The sequence below is a fragment of the Alligator sinensis genome, unplaced genomic scaffold, assembly GCF_000455745.1.
Source record: "Alligator sinensis unplaced genomic scaffold, ASM45574v1 scaffold140_1, whole genome shotgun sequence".
In the NCBI taxonomy this organism is placed as follows: domain Eukaryota; kingdom Metazoa; phylum Chordata; order Crocodylia; family Alligatoridae; genus Alligator; species Alligator sinensis.
In genome coordinates, this window is record NW_005841836.1 from 3,867,159 (window position 1) to 3,880,811 (window position 13,653).

Genomic DNA, 13,653 nt, shown 5'->3' on the forward strand with positions numbered 1-13,653 from the left:
CCCCGCTGCCTGCCCGGGTGAGGAGCGAAGAGTTTAAGATTAATCAGCCATGAGCAAATCATTTTGAAATTGAGCTATTTATGTGGTATGAATGAAAAAAAAAAATTTGTGCAACTAAAAGGAACTCTTAAAATGGAGATTATTATTTTTTGTTCACCTTTGCATAACTCAAGAACAAGCTAAAAAAATATTGTATTCAAACTCTCAGTCACCTTTTGCCTAGAAGGAAACAAATGCCATCAGTTGAGCATGTGAAAGTGGGCTTATAAGGAAATTCCCCACTTAGCTAGAACTAAAGTTTTTTGCTATTATGAAATAAAGAAACTAATGGAAAGTGCTGAATTGTTCCAATATTTATAGAATTTACAGATGTTAACAGCTGAAAAGAAATGGAATTGTATGATGGAGCCAGCAGATCCAGCTATTTGTGGAGGTGGTGGACATTCAGATCATGAATGAAGTCTTGTGCTGGGGCAAATCAGCAGAGCTCCATTAGCTTCAACAGAGCTGCACTGATTGACACCAGTTGAGGTTCTGGCCCTTTACCTTCAACATTCTGAAGGTCCAGTTCATAGCATTAGCTCTTATGCTGATCAGTGACAGCAGAGAATTTACGATTTATGTGGGTGATATCGTTAACTGGACCAACTGCACAGGTGGCATAATCTTGACAAGGTTTTGAATGCAATGCATCCTTCTTGGTTATTTCTATACCCCCTATTTGACTCTGAATGTTATGCTTCCTTCTCAGTCACCTTAGCTAAATAATCAGGTGTAAGCCTCAATTTTACATTTCCCAGCTTACATGTGCCTCCCACTTTAGCCAACCTTAAACATAAATTCTGAAGCAGTTCTAGCACACTGATCAGTGATAAGGGAGAGGCAGAGTAAGAACCTATCTTTTTACAGCAATTGACCAAAGTATTCTAAGATCATTTTTCCCTCTTTGGCTGATGATGCAGTCAGTCCCTGAGAAGCAAAGGTAACAGGTTCATAGTTCACAATGACATGGCAAGATACAAGAGACGTTCTGCCTTACTGAAAGAGCAAGAGGACCATGTTTCTGTAGAAACTGAAGAGAAGCAGGAAATCCTAATCTAGACTTTCATTATTGTGACTGCTGTGACTTCCAAAAAACAGTGGACCTGACTGGTTTGAGCAGCCAAATCTTTAAGTCTGCATAACCTATTTACAGATGCCACTCTTACACTCCCCATCCCCCTTTGCCTTCCTGCTCTCTGATGTCAGTGCCAGGAGAGCTGTGGCAGAGATGCAGGGTAAGATCCAGTTATGATTTCTGCATCTAACTGGCTGAGAATTGCATACTACCTTTATGTTTTTACTATATTTTCTCTGCTCATTTGCTTCTGTCTCTTTCCTCCATGTGATGTGCCATATTTTCTAGCTAGTGATTTTTTTCAACCAGGGTGCTAGGAGGTGTAAGGGGATAAGCAGATAAATGCAGGCTCAGGCTTGTCCCTGCCTAGCTGATCCCCTGCCCACACTGCTCAACCCCTCTGCAAGGAGGTAAGCCCTGTAATATATAAATTAGTTTTTGAAAATCAGGTGCCACTCACTTCAGAAAAGTTATGGAGGAGTGCCTCAAGTTCAGTGAGGGGCATCTCAAATCCAATGGGGGCTGTCTTGAGCAATGTTCCCTTTAAGGAGTAGCGGTCCGTGAGCGTGCTGCTTTGGTCCAGCATGGGCCACTTACTGAAGGTAAGCTCCTCACTTCTCACCCAGGGCAGGCAGCAGGGGCTGAGGGATTGGGGGAACTGGGGCTAGGGGCCTGTGGGGCTATGATCGGGGGGCTAGGGCCAGGGGCTGGAGCCTGGTGCGGGCTCCACCGGCTCTGGGACACTGCTCTGCTTCCCCACATTGCCTCGGGGAGTGAGGAGACACGTGGCGTCAGAGTCGAGGAGTGGAGCAGTTCCCTGGAGCTGGTGGAGCCTTACTCGGGGCAGACTCCTCCCGGAGATGAGGCAAGGCAGGGATGGAGGCTAGGGCTGGGGGCTGGTGCAGGCTACGCGGGCTCCAATGGCTCTGGGGAACTGCTCCACATCCTGGCCCTGATGCCACGTGCCTCCTCGCTCACTAAGGCGAAGTGGGGTAACAGAGCCAGCCCTGGAGCCAGCGGAGCCCCCACCAGGCTCCCGCCTCGGGGAGGAGCTTACCTTCTGTGTGTCACACCGTAGCGCAACTCCTATCCCGGTGGGTGCGTGGCCTAAAAAAGTGTGTGAGCGGCCAGACTTTTACTTGTGCACAGCTGCGCATGCGCGTCTTACAGGGAACCTTGGCCTTGAGTCCAAAAAGTTGAGAACCCCTCCTCTAGGTACAAGACAGAAAGTGTAATTTTCCATATGTAGTACCTGGAACATAGTTGGCTTTTCTAGGTGCTTACTACAAAATAAGTGTTTAAGCAATTTAACAATCCACTTCTAGCATATATTAGCAGAGCTGTAGCTTTCCTTCAGCTAAGGAGCAGATCCTGAATTCCCTACCTGACCACCAAACTCACTTTCCATGAAGAAATCAATGGTTTGGAACTCTTGTCTCCTGATCCAGGCATAGTGAAGGGGCCGCAGAAGTCAGAGAGAGATAAAGATGCTACTTCCAGACTGGGTGGGAAAATAGCAGGCAAGTAAGGGGCAGTAGCTATACAACAGTGATTCAATCAGCTGGGGAGTGTAAGGCTCCTGCATTCCAGCCTGGATCAGCTTTGTAAGGCTCAGACAAACTCCTGCCCTCAGTGCACTGACTTAGTCACTATTTATCAAGGCCAGCTGATACCCAGCCCCTTCCCTCTGGCTCTGGAGCTGCATTCAAGGAACTCCTCCAGCACTTGAGCTTTGCTGCACAACAGACTGGTCTTCAATCTCTGAGCAGCTCTAGTTCTAGCAACATCTCTGGCTTCCCTGGTTCCTGACCTGGTCTTTGGCTTGCTTCTGGATTTACCTTTGGATTCTTTCTGTAGGTCTGTTTCCTGATTTCTGAACCCAGCTTGGACTTACTCTTGGACTTTGCCCTGTGGGTTATCCTTTGGACTTGGTAACTAGGCTCCTGGTTCCTGACCATCACCCCTGTAACCCCCAGCTCTGTGCCTGGCTCTACTTACTAGGCTGGCTGACCTGGTGAACTGTGACATGAAGGAAGTTAGAGCTGTCTATGTTGCAGGGGCGGGAGGTGCTTATAAATCTAAGTGCGTCCCTATTAAAGGGGCTACAGAAAAAACCCCAGGACAGCACAAGTGCTATAGAAAGCCATGGTTACTATCACTAGGTCTGCCAAAATGCTGGTCCTTAAGAACCTTCCTAGGGTCACCTTCCCTATGAACTCACAGGCATGAACTAGCTCCCTGGACACTGCAACCGGGAAAGCACAGCAGCTGCAGGATTTCCGTCCTTCTTTTTCAGGACTTGACTTGGATTTTCTCCAAACGTAAATGCTACACCATTCGCCTGGCTTGCAGGCACCTGACAAGCTTATTTACTTTCCCCTAGCCAGGGGGCAGGGGCTAAGCCAAGCTTTTCTGGTAGGGCTCTCCTCCAGCAGGCTTGTTTCCATTTTCCTGACCAGCTGTTTGCCTGGATGCTAATGGCAGTGTTTCTGCCAGCAGCCGACTGGCTTCTAGCCCATTCCCTGTCCTCAGACAGCCTCTGTATCCCATAAGGTCTGGCTCTGTGATAGCTTTCTACAATATGACCTTGGGACTTACTCCCTTAGCTGGCAAAGTTGAACAGAGCCTGTCATGTTCCCTGCTGCAGCCGCTCACAGCCCGCGTGGGGCTGTCCTGAGCAGGCACAGACAGCCCCACATGGGCTTAAGGGGCTGCATCGCAGGATGCTAGCTACAGGGGTGGGCGAGGGGCCGTTTTTGCCCCGCACTCAGCACCAGCTTGTAACCTGGTCCAGCGCCGGCTGTGGGCTCACCCATCGGGGTTGCGCCACGGTGGCAGCAGCTGCTCGGAATGGAAGAAAGCGGCCCTCCTGCTTGCCGCACCGGGCAGTGTTTGCTCCTGTTCCCCTCCCCAAGCTTGTGTGCTGGGCAGCACAGAGGTGGCGGTGGCAGCCTCACCGCAGCCTACCGCGGCGCGAGCTCTGGGCGGGCAGCAGCAGCAAACGCTGCCCAGCACGGTAAGTGGGGGGGGCCACAACTGCTGCCGCCATGGTGCAGCCCCAACAGGCAAGCCTGGAGCCGGTGTGGGACTGGCAGTGGGGACAGGTTACAAGCTGGTGCTGAGCACGGTGGGGGGAAAAGCGGCTCAGGACAGCCCCGCGCAGGCTGCAAGCGGCTGCAGCAGGGAACACAGGCTACGGGGCAGGTGAGGGGCTGCTTTTCGCTATGCTCCACACCAGCTCCTTCCCTGATGGGAGCAGGGGATTGGGGCTATGTGCTGGCCCCCACCTGTACCGCAGGGCTGGAGGGCACTGGGAGTGAGCAGGTGCAGAAGCACAGGGCCCGCACGGGTGTCTCAAGGCCAGTGTGGGCAGGGCCCAGACCAGGGCGGCAGGGGTACAGGGTCCCAGCCGGCAGGGGCTCTATGAAGCTGGGCCAGCTCCCCCCACCCTGCTGGTGCAGCCCAGCCCGGCTCCAGACCCCTGCCAGCCTGTGCCCTGCTCTAGGCCCCACCAGTGCTGGCCCTGGGACACTGGTCCCAAGACACTGGGACATTGGTCTCAAGATGGCTACCAGAGGCTGGGGAACCTGTCAAGGGGCAGGGCTACCCATGCAGCCCTGGGCAGCTTGTCAAACTGGGTAAGCAGCCCTCCGCCCAAAATAATTGCCTGCCCTTGGTCTAAGGACACAGACAGACAAGGTTTTTTGGGTCAATGTGATCTCTTTTATTCGACCAACTCAAATAGCTGGAAAAAGTCTTCTTTGCAAACTTGTGGGTATAAATACCCTTTGTCCAGCTGAGGAAGCATCCAGAAAGAGCACAAACCAACCGCAGATGCTTCTTCAGCCAGATGAAGGGTCTTTATATCTGCAAGCTTGCCAAGATTTTTTCCAGCTATTTGAATTGGTGTAATAAAAGAGATCAGACTGACTCAAAGACCCTTGCCTGCCATGTGAATGCAAGCTAGCTTTCGGGTTCAAAAACCCGAAAGCTTGCTTAATAACTATTCTCCAACCATTTGGGTTGGTCTAATAAAAGATATCAAATTCACCCAAGGAACCTTGTCTGCCTATGTCCTTAGACCAACACGGCTACAACCCAAACCCCTGCAACATGTGAATGCAAGCACACACAAAATATATTTACTTCCATGGAGAGCTGAGAGTTGATTTCAGTGGCGGGGACGAACTGCAACAGCAAGCAGGGGGACCCTCCCATCAGGGAGTAGGGCTGTGCCCAGGCCGGTGGGAAGTGAGAGCGTGTATAACCACATGCGCGTGCGACGGTGAGAGACTGTGCCTGTGAGCGTGTGTCTGCGCATGCGCCAGAGAGCGCATGCGCGGCCGTGTTCCTTGCTTACACCCTCGGCACCTAGTCCTGGGGGCGGCCGGTCGCTTCCCGGGGTCACTTTGTGGCGCGCGCAGTCCGTGCCCACAACAAAGATGGCGGCCTCGGTGCCGCTCCCACCCTTAGCAGAAATGTCCTCCCCGCCCTCCTCAGTGGTTCCGCTTGGCTCATTTGCCCTCGACAAAAATGGCGCTTGCCGGGCCTGTGACTCACTCTGTCCCTGCCGCACTCCTCGTGTGAGTAACGCCGAGTGGGGGAGCTGCCCTTGTGATGTCACCGAGGTTTCAGGGGGCTGGTGGGGGGGGGGGAGCAGGTCACGTGGGGGGAGGCTTTTGGGGCGAGGAAGCTGGGTTGTTTGTGCGTGCGTGCGTGCGGGGCGGGGGGAGGGGTGTTAGCGTGCGCCTAGTATAGGCAGGTCCGAGAGCGGGAGCAGGGCGCCCCGGAGGGCGATAACACACCCTATAATAAGGGATCTACTTGGGAGGCCGCTGGGAGGGGCTGGTGGGTGATGAGACTGACACCGGATATGTGGGCTTCACGTGGCAGGGAGGGATTGGCAGTGTAGGCTGAGGGGGGACAGGCCATGGGGTGGGGCTTTTCCCTTCACCCACAGTCTTACCTGTTAGCACTCCTCCTCTACCTGATCCCACATGCTTCCCCCCACACCGCCCTGCTCAAAAAGGAGGCAGGTGCTGTGGATTGGGGAGAGCAGACCACTCCTGTGCCCTTGTCCTCAATAAAACCTTCCTGCCTGACCCTTAGCTCACAGTCACCTTAGGGATGAGGGCCCCCCTGCACCTCATCCTTGAGGGGTAGCTGCAAGAGTCTCAGGACTCTTGTGTGTTCAGGGAAGCAGCCCTGGGACTTGACTAGCTGCCTTCCTGAGGTCCCTTCCAACCCTCATTTCCTTTGATTTCTGTGATTTATCCTTCTCTTACTGCTCCCCCCCCACCCCATCCAGCAGGCTTTTTAAGTACCAGTGTGAGTCTGGATCCAAGGGTGAGTGCTACTTTATACCAAGCTGAAGGGGCTTTGAAGGCTCTGCTTGACTTGTGGATGTTTTTGCTCCCCTTTGATGTCCAGTATTGACTTTCACTCTCCTGTTATGCTTTTGTTGCGAGCATTTGAGAACTTAATATTAAAAGAACATAATGATGAAACTATCCATTAAAATAAAGCCGCTGGTTCTCCTGCAGTGCTGGAAGAAGGATAAAAGGCAGATCTGGGCCTTGCATTCCAATTGTTTTCCCTGCACCAAAATGGGATATTTCTGCACAAAATTTACAGAAAAAATGTTTAAATTTTTGAACTAGATTTAATAAATAATAATTGCAGAGGCTAGCACAAGCATGATATTTACAAAATATTTCCTTCTAGCGCATGTGCTGTGGAGAGGCAGGGAGAAATGTTGGTGCTGTGTGGGTGTGATGTACCTCATGGGTGCCTGCACAGCTGGGAAAGTAAAACCTCTTGGGTAGAAGAGTCCAGAGGCAGAAAAATATTCTCTGGCCCAGGGGTCAGTAGTGTTTTTGGCTGGAGTGCTGAAAACACCCGAGTCTTAACCTGTGCCTCGACTTGGCATGCCAGGGGCAGATGGTGGGGGAGCCATGAGGGGCCTAATCCTTGTTGCTGGCAGTGGTGCACGTGTGCCTCCAGGCGGATGGTGGTGGAGGGGCTGGGGTTACGTTGCCGCAGTCCCTTCCCCCGCTGTGTGCCGGGGCTCTGGACCCCAGTGTAGCTGTCTGCAGCCTCCTAGCTGACTGCCACAACCAGCCCAGGCTCTGGGCAGCTACTGCTTGCCATGGAGCCTGGGCTGCTTACAGCAGGGCTTGCAGCCTCCTGACTGCCTGCTGCGAGCAGCCCAGGCTATGGCAGGCTGAGCAAAATGGCCTTGTGTGCCATGTTCTGCTATGTGTGGTTTGGCATGTTCTGGCAATGCTGATATGAGAGTAATTGTGTGCTGAGCAAGGGTAACAGAGCGGGGAATTGTGCTAAGGAAGTGCAATGGGGTTTATAATTGGTTGTTATACCAACTACTTGAGCTTTGCATAATATTATTGCACCAAGCACAGTTTTACATAAAGTACTGTGCCTTGTGCCAGTGGATATTCTGGTGTATAAAAACAGTACATCAAATACCAGTGTTCCTACCCATATATGATATTGCATGCTTAAAATCTTTATGCCTGTCTTTTGGATTTAACTTGTTGCTGTTTGCTGACTGGTAATGTCTGTATGAAATGTGACATACAGAGTTTTGTTTTGGTTTTTTTAAATCAACTTAAGAGTAGCAAGGCAGAATCATAAAAGGGGAGTATCTTGAAAGGAAGAGCCAGATGCAGACAATGGAGTCTTAGGTGTCATTTGTGCAACTTATGTTCTTGTGTCCCTGTTTCCACTCTTGGCTCCCATGAAGTATTACTATTTTCCAAGAATTTCCATGTTAACCTTCCTATGCCCATGCTAAAAATGTGCTAAAGCATTCTTTGGTGGAATTTTCTGTGGATCTCTATTTCACTGTTCTTAGATAAATTCATCCACTTGCATTTAACTGCTTTAATTCTAGTGAGTCTCAGATTAACCACTGTGTTCTTCTCTGGTTCAGCCTTGTGTGGCTTACTATTTCATTGTGGGTGGTTTACCAACATCTCAAACTTGACCTAGTGGAAAACAAATTCAGAATCTTTTCCAAACTCTTTTCTCTGTCTCAACCCTGGATTGTGGTTGGTAATGGAAACTTCTCCCTTTCCAGCTACTCTGTTTTCAAGTCATGGGGCTTTTTCCTCTTTAATGGTCATGCTATCTACCCCTTCCTGCCCATCCCCAAGGTGAAATTACTGGGTTGCACGTCAACATTCATGTCTAATCTCCCCCTCCTCAAACCTTTTTTGCAGGGCAGCTGTCTTTCATTCCTCTCCAGTGCCCTGCCAGTTACTGAAAGCATATCACCCTTCCTCTTTGAATCACATAAATCATCATCATCACCGCCATCTTGTTTGTGATGTGCAATATTTAAACATGTGAAAGGGGTAATGGCCAGTATTTAGATCACCAGCTTGATATGCCTTATAGGTAGGGATCTACCAAATTCACAGCAGAAGTGGGGTGCGTGGCAGCTTCTGTAATCTTTCATGTTCTCCCACATGCCCCTCTCCTCTGCCATTGATTGGCAGAGGGGCCCCACCACTCCCTCCTGATTGGCAGGGAAGCGAAAACCACAGTTTTTAAACACGACATGTTTTTTGCCTCCTCACCGGTCAGCACAAGCATCGGGACTCCTGGGACCCCTCAGCCAATCGTCAGTGGGAGGCAAAAACAGCGCTATATTTAAAACTGCTGTTTTTGCCTTCCCACCGATCAAACGTGAACTGCAAGTGTGGCTCCTCCACCAATCAGGGTGGAGGGACACTCGGAAAATTAAAGGAGCTGCAGCACACCCCATTTCTGCCGTGAATTCAGTAGGTCCGTACTTATAGGAGGTGAAGCACGTGTTCAACAATCTGACTCCTAAACAGCATTTCAAGCCAAGCAATTCAACATCATCAGTCCTGCCTGAAAAGGCTGTTTTTGCTTGCTTTTCATGTTTTTGGGGTGTTTGCAAATTACGTATAGCAGCAATAGATGGAGAATTTGTTTTAGTCAGTGTTTCATCATACTTGGGGTGATCTTAGGTTAAAAAAGTTTGATCTCTAATTGCACCTGCATCCCCAGGTGAAAATGGGAATAATAATATATGCCTTGCATAGTGTCTTGCGTTGGAGGATCTGAAGGGGCTTTGCAAAAATGGGCAGGCTGTTTTGTTCCCCCCTTTTTTTAGAAGAAGTTTGAATCTCAAAAAAGTGAAGGCCAGAATTTTCAAAAGCATGTTTGGATGTATCTGTTTTGGGGTCCTGACTTTAAAAGTCCTTGGCCCTGATTTTTGGAATTCCTGAGCACCCATAGTTTCATTTGAAATCAGCACCTCTAGATGCTCAGGACCTTTAAAAATGAGGCCTATGGTATTTCAAGCTGCATATGCCAAAACCTGAGAGACTGTAAGTAAGCGGTCAGTCTTGAAAATGATTACTAGTGACTTGCCTAAAATAACACAGTGACTTTAATACTGTCTCCCTAGAATATAATTCCTGGAAAAGTTTTGCTTCCGCCTGCACAGCTGTTATTACACCCTGTTAGTTTTAACATGGCTGCATCAGACCATAATTAAGTAGGTATCATAAGGGAAAGCCATATTCTCACAAGGGTGTAGGTTGTTTCACAAGAGCATGTAGAGCTAGGAAAGGATGGCATCTGCTTCAATATTTTGGAATAAATGAGAGCACACTTTGCAGTTAGTAATGCAAATAAGAGCTTTTATGGGAAAGCATGCCATCTTCTCCATGAGGCCTTCATCACTGTAAAAAAAGATTCAAGGACACTGTGTAATAATGTGCTACTTCTGTTTCCTAAAAAAGATCCTCCTCTATCCCATGCTTGATAAACAGTGACGTATGTGTCAACTGTTTACTTGAAGTAACATACCTAGTTTGAAAGGTCATACTGTTTTGGCAGCATGGTCAGCTGATGCAGAGTATCTAATCAGCCTGTTTATTTCATTCCAGCAAGATGAAACGTACAGATTTCTCAGAAGGGAAGGCTGTATGACAAGGGTTGACTACAAACCTTGACGACCATTTTTGCTTCTGGATGCTGCCCCAGGGGATGGTTGGTGATCTCTTCACAGGTACAGTGCCAGTGAAATAGTGCATCCCTTCTGTACACTTGAGGAAGCTGAAGGCCCTGGTTCTTAGGTTTGGAAATATGCATCTTGAAATACCTTAGGACTAATTTTTAAAGGTCCTGAGTATCTGGAGGTGCTGACTTCAAATGAAACATGGGTGCTCAGCACTTCCAAAAATCAGGGCCAAGGACTTTCAAAGTCAGGACCCCAAATGAAGGCCCTGATTCCACAAAAACTTATTTAACATACTTAACTTTGTCTTGCAAGTAGTCTTTCTGATTGAGTGGGGCTCTAACATGGGCCCAAACCTATGGACAACTAAGACCTAAAAGTGGCTTTTTAGCAGGATATAAATACAAATATTAACATTGTAAAAGTAATAGATATATGTAACACAAGCAGTGCAGAAGGAGGATGCTGATATTTAAAGGAAGCTTTTTCCCTCGTCTTTACTACCCTAACAAACTAGTATCTTGAGGAGAAAGCAGTGAAGGAGAAAGCATCCTTTAATACTTACTGCTTTCACACTTTGTTTAATGGAAAAAAAAATTGTGTGTGAAGTGACCTTGCCTGCCTGTCTCACTGGGACAAGGAAACTGATCTGCTACAATGTTAGAGCCAATATCATCACGCAGTTCATTAGCAGGTTTAACGGACAGGTTCAGTAGCATTCTGCAAAGCTTGATTCAATGTTTGTTCTGTGTCGAAAGGCACAGGTATTGGATAGATTTTCTTCCAAAAAGACGTACATCTAAGTTACTTAACTGGGCTTTCTTGCTCTTAGTTCTCATAGTTTTTGATGAATTTATCCTCAAAGTATCCCTATGAAGTGTGGAAGTACTTCTTTTTTCATTCTGTATAGAGGGGAAATGAGTCACAGAGGGACTAGGAAAGAGATTCTCTTCCACCTGTTAGGTATCTAAATGCAATTCTAGTCCATCCTATTCAAGTCTTGAAAATCCATCTGCTTTTATAACACAGTGATCTTACATTTAAAATTGAGTCTCAAAAGCAGTCAGGAAGAGGAGGACCTACCCACCTTTTGCATTAACTGTTTTTCAGGGACTCAGGCAGGGTGGAATAGAATCATATTTAGGCACCTAAGTCTACTTACATGTCTAATAGGGAGAATAGAATTTGGCCCTAAGTGACATGTGCTGGGTCACATAGGAAGTCTGTGGTAGAGCAAAGACATAAACCTAGGTCTTGGGTGTTCCAGGCCAGTGCTCTGGACTACAGACAAAGTGAAGGAGAAAGGAAATGTTATTTTATTTCCGTTTTAGAAGCTAGGTACAGAAGCACAGAAAGCTTAAGGATATGTCCGCATCAGTGTTTCTCAACCTTTTTAGACTCGAGGTACCTCTCCACAATGTCTTTGAATTTGTGACCCCACAGTTAAAGACCACTGTTGTATTGCCTCAGCTTACCTACTTTATCTAATACACCCAATGCAGGCAGGAGTGCCCTCTCCTGTCAAAGCCTTTTCCTGCTCCAGCCCAGCATGTACCTTGAGTGGGACAGTTCGACCTGGTGGCAGCAGTGGTACAGGAGCCTGGATACAGCTTTTTATTTGTGCTTGATACATCGTGTGTTTGACCATCATACACTTTCATAGCGTGTTTAGAACCTTGTCTTAGGTCCATTTGTTGTCACAGATACAGATACAATAAAAGAAGGGGGAAACTGAAAAGAATTGGCAACAGACTTGAGATTTGAAATGAGATGGAGAAGCTGATACCACTTCAAAGGAAGCATCCCAAACCACAAATAGGGGGCAACCCAGCATATGGACATAGCAACTGCCTTTGATAGTTCCCAATATGCAAGCAAAAAAGTCTGATCACTGCAGGACAAGGCTGACACCTCATTTAGTGCATGGATACAGGGAACTCATTCCAGATCCGCAGTAAGCCTAGAGCTAGAGGAGAGGGGTCCAGAAGGTGTGTGCAGAGCTGGACCAGGAAGCGGGTTGCAGGAGGGGGTGCTTCTGTTTGTATTAAGTTTCTCTGATAAATCTAATGCAGGCAGGAGTGCCTGGTTCTGTAGCAGCTGCTAGAAATGGAGGTGCATGGGTATGGTGACCATATGATTTTTAAGGAAATCTGGAACACATTGTTTTAAGTGAAGGCTGAGAGGCATGGTGCACCAGGCAGGCACTGCTGCTGCTGTGTGGGAGCAAAGCGGGTAGACTGGAGCAGTGCCCAGCCTAGCTCATTTCGCCCCCTTCCTCTAGCTGCTGTACAGGAGGAGCCGGGCCAGACACGTGCAGGTGCCTGCCTGCCTAGCACACCATGCCACTCTGCCTCCTTGCAGGACCCGATGATCCTTTGGGGTCCCGTCCAGCCTTATGATTCTATGATATGATTCTCTGATTCTCTGACTGTGCCTCATGCCTCTGCCGGCCTACCTCTGTCTGCAGCGGCCCTGCTGACTTGGGTGGAGGGGGCACATGCCAAAGTACAAGTCCACCTGTGGCACTGATCCCAAGGCTCTTGTTTCAATTTTCACCAACCGGCTGGGACACCGGGACAGCTTATGAAATCCAGGACTATCCCAGCCAAACTAGGATGTGTTGTCACCCTGTGTGTGGGGCATTTTCACTTGGCTGCAGTGGCAGTGGCTCTGGTGCTGGTGTCACAGAATCCTTAAAGAGGTTTGCTGCAGCCCAATTGAGAAGCACTGATATATACTGTAAAGTTCAGCACAGTGCAAAGATATCCAAGCTAGCTGTAAACAAACTAGCTTAGATATTGGCAAAAGGCTAGCTGTGGTAGCATGGAATTCCACATTAGTTAATTTACGTTGCTGAGAAGGGTATTGTTTAGAACTGACTTGGGTTTATCTGCATAGCACTACACAGCATATATATACCATAAGTAATTTTCCCAAGGCCACACAGGAGAAAATTAAATCGGAGCTCCTAAGTTTTAATTGTAATTGCTGGTTCAACCTTCATTTAAAAGCATCACTCTTCACTCTTTTAGGGGTACTCAGGTTTTTCTGTCTCCTAAATTCACTGTGACTGTTCACCAGTGCCTTTTGCCATTAGGTTTGCTGCTCCAGGGGCATGACAAGGAGAAAGAGAAGTGCTTGATTCTTCTTAGCAGCAATGAATGAAGAAGAGATGATGGAGTCCCCAAGGCATTTGTGTGTGTTCCCATTAGTCCAAGATAGAGAGCTGTAATTTGAGGCGTCTTGTGATGGAATAATTAGTCTTCAGGGAAAGCTGGAGACTCCTTGAGACTTTACTGAATCTACTCAATAGCTTTTTTCCATGGTGATAATGTCTTTTGGGTCTAATTATAGCTCATCTCCAAATTGTAAGTCAGCTAATGTTAGTACCACTTGGATCTGAGGATTGTCACTTCAGTCTTTCCCATCTAGGGAGGTGCAGTGCTGTGGTTACTCTTTCCTCTCCCCCTTCAATTCCTCCTGCCTTCCTGCCATCTGAGGGTCAGTTGTGCCACAGCGC

The 13,653-nt window shown here is 48.2% G+C and overlaps 2 protein-coding genes across 5 annotated transcripts in view; one reads left to right on the plus strand and one right to left on the minus strand.

The window, feature by feature from the left end:
• GPCPD1 (glycerophosphocholine phosphodiesterase 1) overlaps positions 1-5,362 on the minus strand; it is a 122,853-nt gene extending 117,491 nt beyond the window's left edge. The window contains exon 1 of the mRNA XM_025202104.1: positions 5,264-5,362. The gene's annotated coding sequence lies outside the window, so the exon portion shown is untranslated. The remainder of the gene's footprint in view (positions 1-5,263) is intronic.
• Positions 5,363-5,510: 148 nt separating this feature from the next.
• The window catches only part of SHLD1 (shieldin complex subunit 1), a 105,619-nt gene continuing 97,476 nt past the window's right edge, over positions 5,511-13,653 (plus strand). For 2 of the 4 annotated variants that reach the window (XR_003093668.1, XR_003093665.1), the window contains exons 1-2: positions 5,603-5,700; positions 10,063-10,184. Coding sequence is in view for 1 of the 4 variants with exons in the window: in XM_025202105.1 (XP_025057890.1) it covers positions 5,651-5,700 (50 nt within the window). In the remaining 3 variants the exon portion in view is untranslated. Of the gene's footprint in view, positions 5,701-10,062; positions 10,185-13,653 lie in introns of all 4 variants that reach the window. The other 2 variants (XR_003093662.1, XM_025202105.1) reach the window with 1 other exon arrangement.